The sequence below is a fragment of the Corylus avellana genome, chromosome ca4 (genome assembly GCF_901000735.1).
Source record: "Corylus avellana chromosome ca4, CavTom2PMs-1.0".
Taxonomy (NCBI): Eukaryota; Viridiplantae; Streptophyta; class Magnoliopsida; order Fagales; family Betulaceae; genus Corylus; species Corylus avellana.
Genome location: NC_081544.1, coordinates 28,209,191 through 28,232,535, shown reverse-complemented (window position 1 = coordinate 28,232,535; position 23,345 = coordinate 28,209,191). Strand labels below are relative to the sequence as shown.

At 33.7% G+C, this 23,345-nt stretch overlaps 1 protein-coding gene across 1 annotated transcript; it reads right to left on the bottom strand.

The window, feature by feature from the left end:
• Positions 1–2,519: 2,519 nt before the first annotated feature.
• LOC132179686 (cyclin-dependent kinase inhibitor 5-like) lies at positions 2,520–6,189 on the bottom strand. The gene is made up of 3 exons (XM_059592440.1): positions 5,634–6,189; positions 3,135–3,338; positions 2,520–3,050 (listed from the first exon to the last, which is right to left on the bottom strand). The coding sequence occupies exons 1-3, from the start codon at positions 6,077–6,079 to the stop codon at positions 2,981–2,983; spliced, it is 720 nt and encodes a 239-aa protein (XP_059448423.1). The 5' UTR covers positions 6,080–6,189; the 3' UTR covers positions 2,520–2,980.
• Between the last annotated feature and the right edge of the window lie 17,156 nt (positions 6,190–23,345).

The following is a 23,345-nucleotide window of genomic DNA, read 5'->3' as shown; positions in this document are numbered from 1 at the left end:
AAACTCTAACTCATTTAATAAACAAGCGTTCAAAATTTATTAATCAACTTCAAACTGTTCCAAAGAGTTTCATCATAATTTTATTTTATTTTTTTATCACAGGCTGCTTCAGAGGCTCGTATGTGGTCCTCTTGAGGTATTATTTCTCTGGCTAAATCAGAAATCATCAGTTGCAGCCTTCCCCAAAGAATGTGAATGATGAATATGCCTGCAGTTAAAAAAAAAAAAAAAAATCTGAATTATTTATATGATAAATATAATAACCAATACATGATCTTTTTGTCATAATAAATATTTCACGAGACACATGAAAATGTTATCAAAACGAACATCAATATGCTCATCAAGTGAACATTGCAATTTCATTGCAGAATTATGAGTCAATTAATATAAAAAATGATTACTGCAACTACTAAACAACATATAATGCTCTGATGTTTTACAAAATTACCAAAATGGAGAAAATAGTAAATATTAGAGGAAAGCAATAATTTCCCTTAAATATAAAATTATGGCATGAAAAAATTTATCCAACTAATTTGCCAAAAATCTTATATGACTTCCTCAATACCTTGTTCAAGAAGTTATCTTCATGTCTCTGTTCACCTCAGCAACTTTCGTGATCTTACAAATAATTTTAATTAGCATATTAGTTCTTTGAGAAGCACTATTCTTCACACTCATTTATTTTACACGGGCTGACGTAACATATTTTAAGTGATTTTTATTTTTTCTAAATAAATAACATGAAAAGCCACTTAAAACACCCAACATTAACCGATATTAAATGAGTGTAAAAAGTAAAGTTACTCTAGTTCTTTTACTTCCATTCAAAGAGTCTATATTGACGTTCCACTCATCGTCGGTGTAGGTGAGTAGCTGCCCCTATCTTATCCCCAGTAAGTGCTATCTTTACACCTTGGCAAAGGGCTAAAACATACTCGAAGCATTGGAAAATGTCACCTCCCATCTAAAGGTACGCAATACAAAGTGTCAAATTATCATCAGTACACTCAAATTCTCCCAAAATAATTTACAAAAAAAAGAAATGGAAAAGATAAGGCACTACCAAATACTTAAGACCATATATATATATATATTTTCCTTGTCATACTTTTTGTTGTTTGTTTATGTTTCTATAGATATAGAAAAAGCAGCATATAATTGTCATCATCAAGATTGAAGGAAAAATGTTATAGGACCACCCCACCTGAAAGGCACACGTAATATGTGCAACATGTTACTGAAAAATATACTGTTGTTTCTGCCAGCCCTTAACGAAAGCTTCCTTGAGATGCTTAAAAAGGCAGCCTCAAGAGACAGTGACCGTTGTTTTTAGGAGTACTGCTACAGATGATGACACAAGTTTTTTTATTTTTACATGAGAAAAGAAAAAGATTATTTTACCTTTGATTAATTGGGTGAATATTAGAAGCTCCCATTTACCCAGATCATGTGAAGGCATGGTTTTTTTTTACAAGCAACGGTCAAAACAATATATTACTGCATGTGGGAAGTGGGAGACAATTTCTTTGTTGGAGTCCACCATTGGTGAGCAAACAATGAAAGCCCGTTTGAAAATGAGATAGAAGATTTGAAAAACGAAGAAAAAGCTTTCATTGGAAATTGAAGATTCCCTCAGTTTCATCCAATCCCATTTAATCAACACCCACCACCACTACAACCACCATCGTTTTCCCATCACAACACAACACAAAAGACATTCGATCGTTGCTAACTAGATTGCCTCAACATTACCCAAAAACAGAATCAACTACCATTAATTCAAGGATAATAACAGTTCCCACCACATATTTCACCTCAAATTTCCCCTTTTATCCAATAATATTATTTAGTAGGTCGTTACACGACTCCCATACAGTGTTCAAACTGAAAACCCTCGTTTTCCATGCATCTTCAACTTTTTCTTTTCCATCCGTAATCCAAGGCTCAACTTAAGAGGTAAAGGTAAGGATATAGTCATAATGGATGAATTTCCTGGCGCTGATGTTTTCTTGTCCTTGAAAAAATTCTCTAGAGACACCCAAAATTGAGTAGGAAAACTTTCCTAGTTTGATCTCATTTCTTCACAATCGCACCCTTATTACCAGCTATGACCCCATCCAACATTTCAACCTTCACAAACTTGCAAGCATGCATACAGAGGAAAGTTGCAGAAAAATTAAGAGGGTGCAGTACGGACAATGATAAAGAGAAAGAGAGAGAGAGAGAGAGAGAGTAGATTCTTCGAATACGTCACCACCAATAATGCTTATCCCACTACCAGCAGCATCACCACCCACCAGGCCACCAACCATTCTCACGAGATGTTAACAACTTTACCAATGTAGCTTCAGTGAACAGTGGGGGAAAAGCATGACAAAAAGCTGATGAAATATGTGCGTTGCCTCACGTGTAGACAAAAAGGCGAAAGATTAACCGTGCAACAGCATATATAGTAGATGATAAGAATGCGGGGTGGGGGGAAAAAGAAGAAGCAAACAGACAAAACATGGAAGAGAGGGGAAACGGGTCATGTTTATTCCACAGTTTTTTCAAAGTTCCATCAGTACAAGTATTGACAAAGAAAGGGAGGAAAATACAGTACCCAAAAAAAAGAAAAAGAAAACCTAAGTAAATTTCTGTACCACATAGTTGGATGAGCCCTAACCCTACACCTACAAGTACAACCCTTCTTTCCCTCCCCCTCTTTCAGATGATCTGTTAGACAAAGGACTTTGATATGTATTTGTTGTGTAACTCACACGTCATAACCTCTGTTATGTTACAGACCATTAGTCTACACACGTCACTGACACTCCTACTTCTTTCTTTACAAGTGAATTAGGTGATGATGGAAAATGGAAATAAAACCATCACCATTCCAACTAAAACTAACTCCTGCTACTTCAAAATTCCTAAGCTCAAGATCAACCCAGAATGTGCAGGAAAATAAGCCCTGATGGAACAGTAATATCTTCTAAGGCTCCAATTTCTCCCATTCATAACGCCCTGGGAGGGGCTTGTCATTCACAGGATCAAAGTTGTACCTGCAGATAAACCCGAATCAGATTGGAATTTTACAAGCAACAGCAATTTAGAATTGTTCAAAACCAACATCATAGGTCACATACTTCTCAATGAATTGTCTTTGCTGCTCTTCTTCAGCAGCAGCAAAAAACTCATCCATTTCCTGTGCTGTTGGGATATGCCTCCGCGTTGTGTTCTGCGTTCTCCGGTTAGTCTCAGTTGTGCCGGTAGGCTTGGTAGTAGAACCGGGGGTTCTTATGCTGTCTGGATCCCTAATCAAACTGCAAGGTGTGGATTCACGAGTGCTCCTGTCACAACAGAGATGAATTTCTATTAGATACATAATAAGGCTACCACCAACATACACCTCGCAAAATTAGGATGACAGAACAATATAATAAGCTATGCAAGTTTTGTATCACAAATTTTGGCACCAATAGCTGAGCTTGACAATATTACGTTTACGCGGAAACAATCAACATGAACAGAATATACCGTGAAGAACAGGATATGCAGATTAGCTATTATTGTTTTTTTTTTTGTACCGCTAAAGACCTGCTTCTGTAATTTTTTTTATCTTCCACTCACTGCATCATTTATGAAAGATATAGCCCACATGCTTTTCCCCAACTGTAACAAGACCCCACCAATCATATAGCAACAGAAAACACTGAAGCAAAAATTAAGACCAGAGACCTTTTTCTTTTTCCATCATGATATGCTGCAATCACCCAAACTCCAGCAAAAAGGCTCTGAAACTTTGCGAAGCTAAATTCTTTCCGTTTAATTTATTTTTTTGAGCTTTTATTCCACGATAATTATAAATAGGTGTTTCCCCTGGAATTTCAAAAAGATAAAAGTTTTTTATTTCCAAAGGGGTATGACTTGTTTTTCTTCAAAGGAGAATCAACAAAATAAATTCTTCTTTGCTAAGCAGTTCCAGACAGAATTACAATTCGAATTCACACATGGGAAGCAGAAAAAGACCACATATATTCAAAAAAAATATATATATATATATATATTTTTCCCTCCCCTTCCAGCAAATTTAACTTCAAAGAAGACAACTGTACACAATAATAGCGGTGTTATATTAGTGCAGAGGCATCTACTGAGGGAAAAACAACAAGAAGCTTTTGTTTCTTCCACTTAAATAATGACATGGGATCAATCTCTTGTGAATATCAAAATAAGGAAACAAAGTATAAGACATAATTCATTTTGAAGCCCATGTGTCAGAACCATCCAACTTCTAGAAACAAGCAAAAACACCAATGAAAAGCACAATACAGCCTATAAAAAAATCAAATAAGAACAGACAAACAGCCACAGTGATTCTTCTCCACGGACCCGAATAAAGGTAAAGAAATGGGTTTCTTGAGTACGTTTTTCAAGTCCAATAACCCTAAAGCAAATGTGATCTTACGAGTGAAAAGTAATAGGAAAGAAATAAACAGCAAAGCCGTTCATTACTTCACCCAGAAAGAAAACATGAAACAGGAAGAAAGAAAGAAAAAAAAATTTCAAATAGGTGAAAAAGAGGCCATAAAAGGACTAATACTTAATAAAGAAACTTCAAAACAAGCACAAAAATTCGACCATAATTAATCAAGGAAATTAAAAACCCAAAGACCAAAATCAACGAGACAATAAATATCAAGAAATTCTACACTCGAAGCTTCTTGATATCAAGAAATTACACACCAAAGAATCTTAGTACCTCAACGAAGCCAAGTAGTACATCTAGCCTGGATTAACAAAATAGTTCACGTTTTCTTGGTTCTCTAGCAGTCTCAATTTCTTTCCTTTCAAACAACCATGGAGCATGAAAGAAAACAAAAAGAAACTGCGGTGACAGAGAAATATTTACATATCAATTTCTTCTCTTTTCCTTTATTTTCTTTCTAATCAAACAAACAGAACATGAAAGAAAACGCTGCCAAAACAAAGATTGAACCATCGAAACCGATTTTGGATACACCCAGAAATTTCCTATGTTTGGAGGCTAAGATACCTAGGGAATCAAAGTAACACGAAAATTCAAATTTTGCATCTTCTATTACTCTGATTTTCCCCCCAAAATGAAAATCATGGACAATGGCTGCAGCCAAGTCAACAGCAATTCCCTCCTCTTCAAACCAAAACTTCAAGTCCCAATAACTTCTAATCCTCCATTTTCCAAGCAACCAAACTTGGGGTTTTGACAATTTGCATGTTTTGAAAAAATATATATAAAGTAAAATAAAAAAAAATTTGTATTTCTATTGCTCTGTTCTCACCAAAGTGAAATCTCAACACAGCAAATTAAAATTTTCCTACAGCAAATTAAAATTTTCCTTTCTCCCAACAAATAAGAAAATGAGCGAAACCCAGAAAACCCTTCCCCACTAGAGACCTAAAAAGTAAAAAAGAAGAAAAGAAAACCCCCTTGATACTAAATCCCAATTTCTTCCATTTTCCCTCGTTTTCTCTCAGCAACCAATGACTAAAACGAAAAATCCCCAAAATAAGAGGTCCCAAATGAAAATTAAATGAAACCCCCCAAAAAACGGAAAAAGACCAACAAAAGAAAAGAAGAAGAAAAAAAAAAAAAAAAAACCCACCTCTCTCTACCTTCAAACTCCAAAACATTCTCTCCAAACGAAGCTTCCTCAACCCCTAAATCACCATTGTTGTTGTTGCCACTCTTTTCGTTCTTCTCTTGAAGGTCCTCCTCTTTCTCAACCTCCTCGGCCTCCTGGTCGACGCCCTTGGGCACATGGGAGCCCACTCTCAGGCTCGACCCCGCCCTAGGGTTGGAAGCAGCCTGCTTGTGGCGCTTGGTCCCGGAGTCCTGAGTCGAAAGAGCGACCGGGGGCTTCTCTAGCCGGCGGCTCCGGAGCTGCAGGTAGGAGCCGGAGGCAGCGGGCGGAGACGGAGAAGGAGGAGGGGCCGGCGACTTCTGGAGTGCTAGGGTTCGCGCGCGCGTGCGTACCCCTAGGGACGACTGGGACACCTCCATGACGGCTAGCTCGCCTGTCGTTTTGGCCTTGCGAATGTACTTCCCCATCTCTCTCTGCGTTTGTGCGCTTCGAACCCCCAATGCTTGCGAGCTAAGGCTCAATAATAAGCTCCAGCTTTCATAGAGAAAGAAAGAAAGAGTGAAAGTAAAGGGGGGAGGGGGGTATTTGTAGTGCCTGCCTGCCTCAACAAGGCAAACAATTAAGGTAGGGTTGGGGTGGGGAAGTCTGGGCCACTGTGTACTTCCAATTTCTCATGCTATTTTTCTTTTTTCTTTTTTCTTTTTATTATTATTATTTTCTTCTGTTTGTTTCTTTGACAATTGACACCACTTTCTTCTCTGGCATTTCTATTTATCGTTGTCGTCACGATATTTTCATTTTTTATTTTTATTTTTTTTTCAAACTCTTTATTTATTTTTATCATATTCAGCAATTAAAAAGTAAAAAAGAATTCCTCTCCTACAACTTAATCTAGATTCTTTGCTTTTCCTAATCAAGATTCGTTTTTAATTGTCCAAGCGAGGACAACACGTGGCAATTCCGCCGGATTAGGACCCCTGTTAATTATTTTGTTTTAATTTTTTTTTTCTTTTCTTAAAGTAATGCTAAAAGAAAAACTAGAGTGTTTGTTATAAATTTATTAGTGATTTTAAAAATTACATCACATTTGAGAGGATAACAGTCATCTTAGCGATTTCTATTTCTCTTAAATAGTTAAAATTTCATATAAATTCTAGTAGTTAAACCGAGGAGGTTACGGGGTTTGTCTTCACTAAATTGGTAGGTTCCCATCTTAAGTTGTCTAGCTAATAACATGGAATCTTCATCAATAATAACACCCCTTAAATTAGGTTTTAAACACTCAACAATAATTTACTTATTATTATTATCATTGTATTTGTGTTTTGAGTAATGCTAGATTTACAATTTTTTATATTGCTCTATTGCAAATTGCTTACAATGAAGTTATTGGAATCATATTTTTTAATGCCCTTCAATCAATCATGTGCTAATATTGTCATCAAATTATGGTATAAAAGAGTTATAAAGAAGTTGTAAGTCTAAGATTTTTCTTGTTTTTTTTTTTTACCTGTGGTTTGAAAAGATTGTGGAAGCAATTAGTTTATTAAGGGCTATTCAATACTTTAGATTTTTTTTTTTTTTTTTACATGTCCACATAAAGGGAGAGAAATTGAGATAATGATTTGAATTAGTTACATTTGCTTTATAAGTCGTGATTCTCAGCTGGTTAAACTATTCCTTGAAATATCTAATACTTTAGAATTTGGATAATTTTAAAGTAAGGCATATTTAATGGTTTATTGTTTGGGTGGGACACATAACCAAAAACTTCCATTACTTCACTACCCCTGCCAACAAGGAATATTGTAGTCATAATTTAACGTTTTTGTGGCTAATCGTATAAATGATGTTATGTGATAAATATATTAGAATGTCATTAAAAAAAAAAAAAAAAAGTAGAGAAATGCTATTTTTCCTTCTCTTATCCATCTTCCATATCTATATTTTTTCAAATTTACCGTGTATCAGTTTGTATAATAGATTCAACAATGAATTTAAAAAAGAGTTAGACAAGAAATGGACACGAGTCGAAGGAATGGCAAGTTTCAAAAAACTAAGAATAATGTTACTCTTCACACTCATTTTATATTTTAAGTTTCTTTGCTAATTATTTTTCAAGAGGCTATTGACATGAGAAAACTATTCAGAACACGTCACGCCAGTCGATATGAAAAGTAGCATTACTCAAAATTTGAATAATGTAACATAATTTATACCGTTAAATACAGCAACATTAAATTCTAATCATAATTCTTATCTTACCAACAATTGTTAGCTTAGGGTTTGACTTTAATTGAATGTATGAAGATATAAAAATCATTTGGGATTCGAAATCAGTGGAAGAGGTTGCCGGAGCATATGCCATTTGTTAATTAGGTTTAGAAATTAATGACAATTAGTACTTAGCGCAGCAATTGCTTCAAAGAAAATTTGAGATGTACCCCAACCGACCGTTATTGCAAAGCATGTACTTCCTTTTTATAACATGGTGAAAAGACCATATTGCCCACAAGTATAACATGGTGAAAATACCTCCACAAGTACATGGCTGATGGCTCTACTAAAAAGTATAAATCATCTTAATGAGCTTAATTACACGAAATTCAAATTTTTAATATTAAGGTTTCTCATACCCTTAATATTTAACTTGGAACTTCTTATGATTTTTAGGCTATATATATATATATATATATTCACTCGGCTCATGTAACGATTAGGACATTTGGACATGCAATTTGGGTTGGCGGGTCAAATTCAGGGTGACCCGCCAACCCATTAAAAGTCAATCCAAATACAATTTGCTTTTATTAAATGAACCAAATTCTTCAAACATGAGAGGACCTGTTAAATATTAGAGCCATCAATTCTAAATGAAATTCGTATATTTGAAGGACTGAATACGACCTGTTAAATTTATTGTGATGAAAAACCTAACAAACCCTTATTATATATCTATCATTCACAAATCTAATAAAGTTTGATAAATTACATACCAAAATCATTGTTTTTAAATTAAATTTTTTTCACGTATTTGATCTACTCAAACAAGACCTATTAAGGAGTAAAATTCGACAAATGGTTTCAATATTATCATTAAAAAGAAAATCTTAAAAAAAAAAAAAACTAAAAAAAACTAAAAATTAAAGAGATTTACTTACCCCATTGTGATTGATAAATTGTACAAGTACGTAATACCACGAAAACAAGACAAAACGGAAATAACCTTTATCTGGCGATATGAATAGATAAGCCCGAGATATTACGAGTTGATTAAGACGGCAAAGTCATTGGATACCTTCTTTCAGTGGCCAGGTGGAAAGTGCATTTCAATTTCTTTCCCATTTCCAATTTTTTATTGGTTAAGATAAGGCTTCTTCTTCCCTACTGCCGTTCTCTGGGAACCCATCCCACGCGCCTCATACATTTGGCACAAATAATGTAAATACTTGTCGTGGTTTAAGTGACTTTATAAAAACAGAGTGTAACCGACTAAAAAATGTTAGGTTAGTTGGTGCGATATGAATGTGATAAATGGGTGTGAAATATATCATTATTCTTTAACAAATATATGATAAAATGGATCGTACTTTTAATGGATTCTTATATCTGCAATTAGTTATTTGAATTGCGTGACATAAAGGTCAAGTGCGAGACTCATTTATTCTGAACAACTTGGAGTGTAGGGCTCATGTGTTTGAAGCAAGTTGGCCTCGTGCCTATCCTCTCTCTCTCTATATATATATGGGACTGCTCAAAGCGTGTACAATTCGAATAACTAATTACAAGAGATATTTGATCCACGTTTAAGAGAATTATAACCCTCTCTATTTTAAGGTTAGTATAGTTAATTATGTACATGATATCAATGCTGACATATTTTTTAAAAAGTAAATAATACAACATTATGTACACAGTTAAACGCACTAAGAAAAAGATTTGCCAAACCGTGCCGGCTTCTTGAATTCGTGCCACCTTGCATGTTTAGTATAATAAAAGCACGTAGAAATTGTTTTGGCCAATGGTTTTATCCAAAAATTAGTTTTCAAATGATGTATCACAATTTTATGAATTTATAATATATTTTTTAAAATAATAAGTCTCATGAAACGGTAATTAGAAGTAATTTTTTAAAAAGTATAGCATTCTTAGTGGTAAAAGGGTCTTTTGCCCAATGTTTCGAGAGTGTAATGTAATTTCCTTGAAAAGGAGCGTGGGGTTTCCCTTCTCACTCTGTGAGTTCAATGATGAATGGACCCTGGCAGCAGACTAGCAGCCCATCAACTTGGAAAGTCATTGAATTTGGACGGTTGAGATCTCCTTCGAAGAACCCCCGTCGCCGTCGCCGTCGCCGTCGTCGTCAGCATCTGATCAAAGTCATGGTCGCCCCTCTTAAATCGGGTAAAACCTTTTCACTCTTGGAGTCTTGAGCGTGAAAACAAAGGTAGAGACTTTGAAACTAATTTCTACCCTTTTTTTAATTTATTTCTTTAATTTACTTTACAAAAGGCATTTTTATCTTCTTTATCTTTTTCTTTTGCGTAAAAGAGAAATCACAAAATTTGTCTCTTTATCCCAAACAGACTACTTTCATGTTATTTAAAGAAATATTTATCCTCTACTAAAAGGACTACCTTTTATCTTATAGACTGGAGTCTCTGCTTTGTTAGATTCAAAAGACTAAAGAGAGCACTACAAAACTTAAGTTTCTTGCACATATATATATATATATTCTACTTAAAGGGAAATGCCAGGTGCTCGTTGGTTTTTTTTTGGTGTCTTTCTAATCCTACGTGAATATTATTTTATAAAAATAATTAGCATTTATTTTTCTCATTTAATTTTTAAAAAATAATATACATCTAGAATTAAGAAGACACTAGAATAACACTGCCTCTGAATTTAAGAAGTTTTAATTAATGCCTAAATTCACTTGGCTTTTGGCTCACTAAGGAGTTATTACCACTGAAAATGATAGGATTTGATCTCAAAAGTCAAAATCCAAAAAGTATGTGGATTGTTTTAATCAAAAATTTATAATTTTCTACTAACACCTCTTTAAATTTTGGTGAGGTAATTATCCTTGAATTACTTTTATTTCAATTTATTCAATCTCATGTTTTCAATGGATAGTTCAATTGGCTGGAAACTACGAAATTGAATTCTCATCTCCCTTTTTCTCCCGTTGTGTAGACATGTAAAAAAAAAAACTTATATTGATATTGTGAGCTAAAACTTTAATATAGTATGTTGGAACACCGCTCTGCTTAAACTTAAGAGTTAACCACTACCACCACTTATGAACTATATATATATTATACTTTTCAACATAATGTTGGTTTTGAGAGAGAGAAAAAAATGGCTTTCTTACTTCTCTTACAATCTATTGTTTCTAAAATGAGATTATATTACTTAGTAATCTGCTATACGATTGCCTTACTATTTAGATGACATGGCAATAAAAATTAGTTTTTAATTTTTTTAACAAATGCTGATGTTTACTGCCATATTAACAAATTATGTGACAGTAGTATAATAATTTATTAAATATTGTTATTCATTTAAAATTAATATGCACCTTGTGCCATATAGAATAAATTTGTTTTTTTTTTAAAAAAATAATAATAATTTTAATCGTTAAAGCGTTGGCTTGAGCTCATGAGTTATTATTTTATATATTTTAGGGTTGAGCTCATGAGTTATTAAAATCACATCATATTCGAAATAACACACAAAAAAAAAAAAAAAAAAAAAAAAAGGCTCTAATCCTCCTTCTAACATTATCACCAACATTATTCACCGAACACAACCTCTGATCGAGACGATAAGATTGGCAGTTTGCACTTGTCTGAGCAGCTCATGGAGAAGGCAGAGAGATAGCTTCATCCCATGCATTTGGATCGACTCACAGAAGTCAAATCTGTCGTTTGATGCCTTCAATTTATACTCCTAAGGTAGTTTTCATTGCATATTTCACACTAAAAAATATTAATTTACAAAATAATATTTCCCTTCAGCGTTAAGAGTTTATATTTTAATCCAAATACTGCCAAAAAAATCGTTATATTTTTTCTTTTATAGTTAGTTTTCTACTTAGATGAGTAGCAGGATCAGTATCTTTTTTATTTTTAGTGAAATGGTTAGGATTTAGTGAGTAATGTTTGAAGAAAGATTATTATTATTATTATTATTTTTCAAATGGAATGTAACTTTTAAAATTTCTATTGAATTTGAAATAATTATTATCGAATTTTGATGTATTGATGATTCTTGTGTTCTTTTATTACTCATATTTGTTTCATTCTCCCGATTAAATATATTGTCACATATAGAAATTTTTTACAAAGGAGGAAAAAGTTTAAGGCTATGTTTGTTTTGACGTAAAATGATTTTTGTAGGAAAATATTTTCAATTTTCCTGAAAAATGATTTTCTGGAAAACATTTTACGGTGTTTGGCGCGTATGGAAAATCACAATTTTTTTTTTTTAATTTTTTTTATATATGTATTTTTATTAAATCATATTAAACTCTAAATTACGAAAATGCTTGATTAAGTCTTAGAGGTCTCCTAACTGAGTCCCACAGGGACCCCACAGCGACTTGCCCAGGACTCACCCAAACCCCATCTAGACCCTATCGGCACCTCGCCAGGACTCGCCTAGGACCTGACAGGGACATTTTTGTAATTTAGAGTTCAATATAATTTTCAGGGTCCCAATGAGGGTAGGTCCTGAGCGCTTCCCAACAAGGTCATAGGCAGGTCTGGTCGAGTCTTGAGTAGGTCTTGGTCAACTCTCAGGAGGGTCTTGGGCAGGTCCGGTCGAGTCTTGGGTGGGCCCCAGGCAAGTCTCGGGTGGGTCATAGGCATGTCCGGTCGGGTCCTGAGTAGGTCCCGGTCAACTCTCGATGGGGTCGCAAGCAGGTCCCGGGCAGGTTCGGTTAGGTCTCAGGCGAGTCCCGATGGGGTCTCGGGTGGGTCTCGGTCAAGTCCTGGTAGAGTCTTGAGAGGGTCAGTCGATTTAAAAATGAGATGTCAAACTCGAAAAATGGTTTATGATTTTTAAAAATGGAAACCATTTTTCAAAAATTAAAGAAATTTTTTTGGTCAAAGAAAAAAAAAATTTCGTTGACTATTACCGAAACAAACAGAACATTAATGTTGTTCTACCATTTAACTTTAATTGATGAATTGGCAAATGGAAACTGAAAAGTGGAACTTGTGCTTTCTCTTTGTTTTTTGTTTTTTTGGCAACCGACAAGTGGCTTTTGGCGGGTGAAAACTCAAGGGGACATTGAGGAGGGGTTGTCTGGTGGAAGAAAGCATCACTGCTCCATCATCTCAACCAATTTGAGTCCATCCCCACTAGATTTTATTACAATGAATTTGTTACCTTGTTAGTACTGCTTCCCAACTTTTCCCAAGAAAAGCCTTGTAATTGCTGTGCCTTCAATTTTACGGTTACAGTACATTTCTTTCTTCATTTTTATTAACTGCCATGTTTCACCATTCAGATATCCAAGGACGACATATTAAAGAAGGCTCTGTTTCTTTCACGTTTTTTATCATTTTTTTTTTTCTATTTCTAAACTCATAAACATATTCATTATTTTAATTTATATATTATAAAAACGTACTTAGCCATATTTAAAATTGCGTTTGAGATGCTTAAAAATATTTTTAACACTAAAAAAATCAATTTGAAAAAAAAAAAAGTATTTATTTAGTAAAAAAATTAAAAACGCTTTTAAGTATCTAAAAAGCTTAAAAATGATCAAAAAACACTTTTGACAAAATCTTAAAAATAAAACTTTTGCCAAAAAAAACTCTTTTTGACTTAAAAGCTCTATTTCCAAAATGCAATCCTAAACATGCTCTTAATTGTAGTTTTGCATACTTCTCAATTTTTTGGCTCACTTTTCACCATCCAAACGAAAATATAAATTAGTGAATTTTATTTTTTATTTTTTATTTTTTATTTTTTATTTTTACATAAGAATAAGGAAAACGAACTATTTCCTTTTACTGCATAGTACGAGTGCAGCTCTTTCCTTTAAGAAATGTGAGTGAGCAAACCAAATGAAGATCCTATCTAGAGTTAGATTCTCTGCAATTTTAAAGATTTAGACTATTCATTGAAAATGAACAATATAAATTTAATCACTTTTGTTGATACAGTTTTAATCGGATTGAGATCCCTTAAAATTTTTTTAAAATTTGAAATTCTCAAATTTATAAATTTTAGCCGTTCATCTCATCTAAGCTTTAAAATAAGTCATATTTCAGAATTTAATGAGAAAACTACTTTATTAAATTTCTGTCACTTAGAGCATTTCCAATGGAAGAGTCAAATGGTACTTTTATCTAAAATGACTAATCAAATTTGTAAAAAACCTCTTACATTGGATTAGCAAAAAAATGCAAAATGCAAAATGCAAAATGAATATTTGATTGGATTAGCAAAAAAAAGAGCTACATATAGCAGCACTTTTTAAAGGAGCTATTTTATTTTTTATTGTTTCTCTGGTCTGTTTTCTCTTTTTTTCAAAACATTTTCCACTTTTTGAGGGATTATTAATTATGAGAATATTCTTTCACAATTTTAATAAACAAATATTTAAATTATATAGATAAAAATATAATTAGGGTATCTCAATCTGTGTCAATCGGGGTAATGCTGGTCGGTGGAGTCGGCGGAGAACCTTTGATGCCTAAGTCAAGCTCCCCCTTTTCTTTTTTCTTTTCTTTTTTGGTTTGGAAGAGAAAACTAAACAAATTTTATTATTATTATTTTTTTTAAAAAAAGGAGAGTATATCCCTTCTAATGGGGATCGCTCCTAGTCCAATATGGTAGCGTTGATACCGATCAAGTGTGAATTCCTTTATAGGGCATAATTTGCTATGATAGTCATATTAATAACCGCTTGGGGATTGATGAGGCTAGGGTTGAGGGGAGTAGTTTCTTTTTGGAGAAGATCCTTCACTTGATTTCTTATAAAAGTGGTTGTGATCTTATGGTTTGGTTTCTTTCCATGCAAGTGCAAAAGTGATTGTGATCTTATGGTTTGGTTTCTTTCCATGCAAGTGCTGCTAAAGCGATTATTTATGTACCACCAAAACACCAACTTTAGAAGAAAAAAAAATCACAAGTTAATGGGTGGTCGGACGACTCTTAAGGCAGTCAACCACCCTCTCAAGGAGTGCCCAACCACCCTTTCACTTTCAAGGAGGCGTTCAAGTTCAACAATCCAAGTACATGGTTGGAGTAGTTCGACCACCCTCTCATTCTCAAGTAGATGGCCGGCCACTCTTGTAGAAGTAGTTGGGGTGGTTCGACTCTAAGGGCGGAACTATAACTTTCAGTTTAGGAAAGTGAAATTAAAAATAATATATATTTAGGGAAGTCTACTTTAGAAAATGACCAACCACTTAACCACCTCATAGAGCGACTGGTTACCCTCGGATTCGGATACAACAATGGTCGGCATTCTAGGGGAATTACCGACCACCTTAAGGAATCTTGAAAAATCTCGTACAGTTTTTGTTTTTGAATATCACAATAAGAATTTTCCCACCAACCCGTTTGCCGGCTGAGCTCTCATTTTCTGGGTGATTCTGTACACCATGGCCCTTCCCGTAATGCCTTTTTGACCATCAGAAACTTTTCTACTAAATTCCAGCATTCGGAGACATCAGAAAAACAGAGAAAGCGAGAGAGAGAGACAGAGAAAGAGAGAATGAGATTGTAGCAGAGTCAACTCAAAGATCCAGTCAAATAAATTTCACAGTTGTTTTTTATGTGTTAACTGTTTAGGTGCAAAAACAGATTTGTTTTGACACTATGTTAATCAATTTCTCTTAAAATTTGTAAAAAAAAAAAAGAAGTTTTAAAGCTGTTTAGGCATTAAAAATAACATTTACACAAAAGTCTAAGTCAAAAAGGTTGTAAAGTACGAATTAAGATCATGACATCATCTCCCGTTCAAATAGAATCTAGTAACTTATATTTGAATAATATTTTTATCTTCAAAAAAGTGAAACGACAAAAATGACCCTTAATCAAACACTATGCAAATTTTTTCCTCTATAGTTACTACTAACTTGGGCGTTGGAGTAGTTTTATTGGTTCTTGTATGTGAACCTGATATTCCTTCCCTTCTTTTGTAGACTTCTCCCCTAAAAGGCGGTCTTGAAGTCATTGTGGATCTGGACACCAATAAAGGTTACAATTTATGTATGGATAGATTATGAGGAATTGGAGGTTGATGATAAGTATATTTATATCATTCTATAAGCTGTTTATTAATGAACAGTAACAACACACCAAACGTCTAGTGGAGGAGTTTTGCAAAGGGACCAAACTAAAAACTTAACTTTAAAGAGGGTAGAATGCATTAATTTTTGTTTGAAGGGTCCATCATAATAAAGGAAGGGCATAGGATGGGCTATGGCCGCTTCCAGTCTCCCCTTAGCTCCGTCCATGCTTGCATGAAAGACAAGTTTAAGGTGGTTCATCGGAAATGATGGTGGAACGTCATTTCATACTTAAGTCGGTAAATAAAAGAGATGCATGTGATTGAAACAAAGCATAGGCTAAAAGTTCAGTTAACATATCTAGGGGTGGGGGGAGCTATATACCATCCCCACCCTTAATTGGCAACCAAAGTTTGCTAGACACCGATATGACAAGTACTCAAGGCTAGGTATCAATATATAGAGAGTTAGACTTACAAAGGATACAAAATTATTATGGAAGGTGATGGACACTTAATAAATTACTCCCTTTAGTAGAATGTCTTAACAGTATCTTTGCTTTTGTTTTTCTAATCAAATGCAAGAAATGTTAGCGGAAAAGATTATTTTTACCGTTGATCCAATGATTATTGATAAGGCCCAAATAAGTCCTTGGCGTATTACTATTAGGCACTCCAATTAAAATTACTACGGTAAAACTAATACAGTATACATGGTATAGTGGGATTTGGGAATGTGCTCAAGAGGAAAAAGCAATCAAAAAAAAAAAAAAAAACGGTTTCCCATTCAAAGTTCTCCCGCCAAATCCCGCACGACACGCGCCATCACAGCACGTCAGCTTCGTTGAAAGGCGAGAGTATTTGACACCTACTCACGGAGCAGCAGTGGGTCCTCCAAATTTGGCCGGCTTCCCACTTCCTACACTTGAATTCACTCGCCGTATTACTAGACGGAATCTAATAGGCCTCTACACTTCCTATAGACCCAGTACCTACTACCTACCACTTTCATTGTCACAATTAAAGCAATAGCACTACAACTTTAAAAAAATCAACGGCGGTGATTGGCAAACGGTCTATCGGACCTAAAAATTTACAAAATCCTTTTTAAAATTAATTTTAATATTTTTAATTTTTACATTAAATCAATAATTTTTTATTACTATTCAAATAAAAAAATTATTACAAAATAAATTTTTTTCACTTTTTTTATACAAAACATTCTTACTTTTTTATCTCACATTAATCAAATCTACTACAGTATCGTTTCACTTCCTTTTTCTATTCCATTGCCAAACACAGCCAACATAACCATCATATTTTTCACCCATCTCGATTTAATATATGAGTAAATCTTTTATTGAATTCATGAAATTTACATGAGTCAATAAATAAATAATTTTTTTTTTTTAAAAAAAAAATGATGTATAACATAATTAAAAAGAAAAATGCTTTTTTTTTTTTGGTCCGTCTTCTATATTTTCATTCAGAGATCTATATGTAGCCCTATAAATTCAATAATCATTTTAAAAAGTGAATGAATGAGAGAAAGACGAGGGAAGGATGCATAACACACCTCGCCTATAAAATTAACTATACCCGCTTGCATTAATTTGCATCTAAGTTTTCAATGTTATAAAATTGATTAGGTATCTCTAAGGGGTAACTCAATCGGCTGTGAACCACGCCTAATGAAACGGATACCACTAGTTCGAATCTCCCATCTCATTTCTCTTTTGTGAACATGTCAAAAATATATATATATATATATTAGTTGAAAAAAAAAGAAGTTTGTATAATATCAAATTTTAAAGTAAAAAAAGGGTGAAAAAAAGGAACACAAAACAAGTATGATTCCATAGAGGTCACTCCAAAACCGTCCCTGGTCATACATGGAGGTACGTCCATGGACCATGGCCTCATCGGCCATAGATGCCATGGATGATGGACCACCCCATACCCTCTCTACATGGAGCCAGGAGGTCCCTCAGCTCCATGGCTATGGCGTATGGAGGAAGGGCTATAAAGGTCATTCTAGGGCACCTCCATTGGCATGGAGGCTATGGGCCGGCCTACATGACCATTGAGATGCCATGGAAGGGGACGGAGGTCAACTTTTATAGTGACAGGGACCTTCATTGTCGTGGAGGAACCTCCATCACCAATGGCCGGCAGAAATTTCTATTTCTAAACTTTTTGTTACTTTAACTTGCTTTCGCAAATAGTCGTGCAAAAAATAGAAAGTCGCAACATACAACTTTTTTTTTTTTTTTTTTATTATTATTATTATTATTTTTTATTTTATTTTAGAAAAATATAATTCAACGGATGATGAATATAATGAAAATGTAATATGTAACATTAAAAAATGCTATATATTGGATAAATATTCACTTTCTATTCACAAAAACTACAACGTGATCGCTTTTGTCATTTGGTGGATGAAATATGTTGTTTTTATTGAGAAATCACGCTACATTAACTTTTGATGGATAGAAGGTGAATACTTATTTAATATATAATGTTGGGTTATGGATCGGCCACATAAGGCCTAACAGGTCTCTAGGCCCAGTCTAATGTATAAGCCCACTAAGACCAAGCCTAGATCGAGACTTAGTTGGCCTAGCCCGATGCATAGTCGGCCCACCGATGGCATAACAGTCCTTTACCGAGGGTAGATCGGTCACTCTACATATGAAGGAGACCCACGATCACTAGATGAACGTAGGGATTCACCTAGAGCCCAAACACAATACCCACATTCGCCATAACGTGGCACAGTTGTCAGTGCCAAACTAAGACACGTGTACCCGAGCATTACTCGGGCACCCACATCCAATGCAAGCGAGGCCAAGCCACCCATGAACACACTCCACGATCTCATGATCATGGAGTAACCCACCATCTCCTGATCGTGGAGTAAACTTCACAAACATGGCACACGTTGATCCTCGGGAATGTGGGGCCAAGAAGTATGGAGAGACAACTGCTACCTGATGCCTATAAAAGGGAGACCCCAATTCACTATTTGGGTAATTTGAAATCACAATCTTGAACCTCAATCTCTCTCTCTCAAGCTCGTTTTGCTCAATTGCTTTCTTCCTCCCAAAACATTTACTGACTTAGGCATCGGAGCTTCCCCCACCTGCAAATCACCTACAGCTCTTATCTTATTCTTTTCTTCTTTTGTAGCCCGACAACTCCTTGGACATTGCGACAGTCATTGGGAACTGTGCCACATCACACCCCTCGGAAAACTGTCATCAACATATAACATTTCACATATAGCATCACTCAACGTAAACAAAATATAAAACTAACAAGAACACAAAAAATCAAAATAAAAATTTCGGTAAGGTGACCATCTACCTAGAGTCAGACATACATGTAAACTCGTGAGCCATGGCCACCCCCAATTTTATTTTATTTTATTAAATATGCCTTAAAATGTGAGTTTAGGCCAAAAGTTTTTAATTTGGCCCCGAGCCCATAACAATACAGTCCAAAGTTTGGTCCCAAACCTACCAAAAACATAGTCCAAAATTTTAAGTTTGGTCGCGGACAGCGTATCAAGTTTAAGTAGAAAAAAAAAACCACTATTTCTTATACTTATCTTTTTTCTTGTTTCCTCTCTACGATTGAAAATACCGCTTGCATTCTTGCTGTGTGATGTTTATCTCTTAATACACTTTATAGAAGATTGAGTTGAAAATTAAAATATATTAAGAAATAAATATTTTGTATCTTTATTTTATTTATATTTGTTTAAACACATTATAAATACTGATTTAATTTTGTATATATTGATTTAATATTTAATCTTAATATATTTATTATACATTCTTTGGCCCATATTTTAATATACTTTTAATTCATGCTTTGGCCATTGTGGATAAAAATCCCTAGTTTCTTCCCTGCATTACCCTATTCCACCACCTCTGCCAGGTGATAGGTCGACGGTGTGCCTCCAGTGAAGGGAGAGGAAGAGAGGAGACACAAAGTTATGCAGGAGAGTGAGTGAGTGATAAATTGTTGATATTTGAAAACTTTCCCTTTTACACTCTTTAGTGTATATTTTATGGCCATGAAAATTATTATTGTATTCAAAATTTAGTAATAATTTGTCTAAAATTCAATGGTAATTAAAGAGTGTTTTCAAAATACGAGAGTGAGAGCGTATGAATTAGGATCTCTACAATTTTAAATAAATTATAAATTCTCAAATTTTAGAATTTAGGCTACATTAAAATTCTTGAAAAAAGCTACCTATTAAAAGTATTGCATATCACAGATAAAAAATGAGTATGTTTTTATTAGGGGTGAAAAAATTAACCGTTTACTGCTTACCGATTGCGACTGAACTAACATTAACCAATTACCGTCTGTCAGCAATCGGTTAAAATTTTTTATACCGACGTCAGTTTGGTTAATTGGTACAAATATTTTTTTGTCGATTAACTGAATTAACCGATAATAAATATTTTTGTAGTATAATGATGATTACGATGGCATTATGACATATTAATTGGTGGATTGTATGACCAATTTATTAGTAGAATATATGTATGGTAGACCCTTATTGTGTTAATTAATGGGCCTATTTAAGATTTGTTTGGCTCAATAAGCTATTTTAGCCTCAAAAAAACAATTTAAGCCCCAAAACAATCAATTTTTGACAATTAAAAAAGCTCACTGTTAACCGATTAACCCAACCGATTTTTACCGAAATATCCGTTTAATCTAAACTTTCGAAATAAATCCTTATCGAAATGTAATCAGTGAATTAACTGATTTAACCGACAATTTCAATTAACCAAACCAAATCGATACATACCCCTAATTTTTATCAACGTTGTAAAAAAATTGAGTAAATAGCTGTCTTTAGTTTTCTGAAAAAAAAAAAAATAAAATAAAATTATGCAAAAGTGAAAATAATTCTTTTTAAAAAGAAAATTATTTATATCCTGGCTTTTGGGTTGAGGTAGATAAGCCTTGGCTTTTGGGTAGTTATCCTGGCTTTCGGGTAGTTATCCTGGCTTTTGGGTTGAGGAGGATGAGCTTTGGCTTGGAGTTTTCTACCCTCATTGGTTTGAGTCTGTTTGGCGCAGATTTACTGTTTAATTTGAATATTTGTTATAGGTTAGCGAATTTTGTTTGAGTCTAGAATGTAATACGTTATCTTTGACGCTTGTAATCTCGTAGTTTCAGCTATGATTGCTTCAGACTTTTCCTTTGTGTTATTTGAACTTTTTGCTCGTTTATCAATAAATAAGACTAAACCGATTCCTTTAAAATATATATATATAGAAAATTATTTATAGCTAATTTGATGATAAATTCTTGAATTTAAGAACCTAAAATTTAAAAAATCTATATAATTTCCTTTGAAAAATTTATAGAAAATCCCAAATTCGGTTGTCTCGAAAGTATATCCAAGCTCCGCCCGCACTTATGACCTCGTTTTCACCGCCAAGCTATTATGACCGTACAAAATCAATCCCTGTCAAGATGATCGGTTTTGCCTTGTTTTTTAAAAGATCCTCTTCCTCCCTACATTCAACCTTTTCACGCGGTTTCCACTTTTCTCGTGCGTCACAAAAAGGAGCGTGGGTGTCACTGCATTAATTTTGATGGGGAAACCCATACTTTGACCGCCCGAGTATGATTATGATTTAATTGACTTTGACTGTTATTATAAAACCAAAAACTCTCAGTAATTATTGCCCTTCTTCTCTCATCAGTATTACTTTTTTAATTATTATTATTTTTCAATTTAAAAAAATTACACTTTATCCCTAATGTTTGAGACAATTTTTAATTTGATCTTCAATGTTTTAATTTTTACAATGCACTCTAAATTTTTAAATTTTTGTAATTCGACTAATGTTATCCAAAATTCTCATATTGCTTCTAATTTTTTATTTTTGTTCTTATTTTTTATAAGCCAAAGAAGCCAACTCGATTTTTTATTTTATTTTTTATAAAAAATAAAAAAATAAGGTCAATATGAAAAGTTTGAAATAAAATTGATAAAATTGTAAAATTTTAAAAGTTTATGAGTGCATTATAAAATTAAAACATTAAAACATTAAACATCAAACTAAAAATTAATCCCAACAACTTTGAGAGTAAAGTTTATTTTTTCCTTTCATTAATTATTGTAGAAATAGATGATTATGTAGAATTATTTAATTGGAATAGAAACAAAGAGTGGGCGTACACACACACGTGATGTGTTAGTTTGCAGGCTCACTAATCCCAATTAAATGAATGAGATGAGATCCGTGCGTAATGACACATGTCATCATCTGTGTAATGATGGGTATGAAAACAACTTTGGTTTTGGTGCGTGAAACAGCCTAAGCTTTGAGAGAAAGAAAGATACGTGTGCTTTTTGCCTGCATCTTTCGGTGCCACCCCAATTCTAGATTTTATCTAAACTTAGACCGACAATATCTGAGGGTTAATAAATTGATTGGATGATAGGGAATTAGAGGAAATGGTTAAAAAAATTTAACCAGGTTAATTAAAAAAAATAGTATTATGATTGTGACATGTAGTTTTAATACGACTCAAACTGATATAATGTGAGAATACGAATGGCTAAACCCCTAGCCGAAGGGATTAATTATTTTTATGTTGAAAACCCAGCATACTCCCATTAGAAGCAAAACTTTGAAAAGTAACAACTACACTATGAGTTGGGTTGGGCTAGTACTTATTGGATTAATTTATGGTGCTGGCCGAGCAAAATAATAATAGTCACTGTATAATTCTCAAGTAATGGCGAATACCATTTTTTTTTTTAAAAAAAAATTATTTATTTGTTCTTGGAAGACGAGAGAGAGAGAGAAGTGAAATGAATATATAAGTTTAAAAAACTAAATGGGTAAAATTTATTTAATCTCTTCAAAAAACTACTATTACTCCAATGATAATCTACTCTCAAACCTATCAATTACGACAATTTACTCCCCAAACTACCAAAACAATGACTGTGTATCCACCGATGCTAGCAAAATGACAAAATTACCCTTATAAAATTTTTAATAAGACAAAAATACCCTTATAATTTGAAAACAATAAAAAAAATTTAGTAATTTTGTTTTTATTTTAGTAAGGATAATCTTGTCATTTTGTTAAAATTGAGGGTACATTATCATTATTTTAGTAGTTTGAGAGATAAATTGTTGCAATTAATAGTTTGAGAAGTAGATTGTCATTTGGATAGTAATTTGAGGGGGTTAAATGAACTTTACCCAAACTAAATAATTTTTACTTTTGTGCTCTTATATTTGGAGAGCTTGTACAACAAATTTTTTTTGAAATAAATGCTATATATTCATTTCCTTTCTCTCTCATATACCAAGAAGAAAGCAAGAAAGAAAATAATTTAAAAGTGACTCTTCAAAATAAATTAAAAAAATTTCTCACTACCTAATACGGTGCCACATTCCACATTCACCTAGAAAATTATCACA

Bases quoted from the DNA above. Each gene is read 5' to 3' on its own strand.
- LOC132179686 (XM_059592440.1), bottom strand. From the start codon at position 6,079: ATGGGGAAGTACATTCGCAAGGCCAAAACGACAGGCGAGCTAGCCGTC. The intron at 3,339-5,633 runs GTGGGTTTTTTT...CTGTTGTGACAG, and splicing joins GAGTTTGAAGGTAGAGAGAG to GAGCACTCGTGAATCCACAC. The intron at 3,051-3,134 runs GTATGTGACCTA...GTTTATCTGCAG, and splicing joins CAAAGACAATTCATTGAGAA to GTACAACTTTGATCCTGTGA.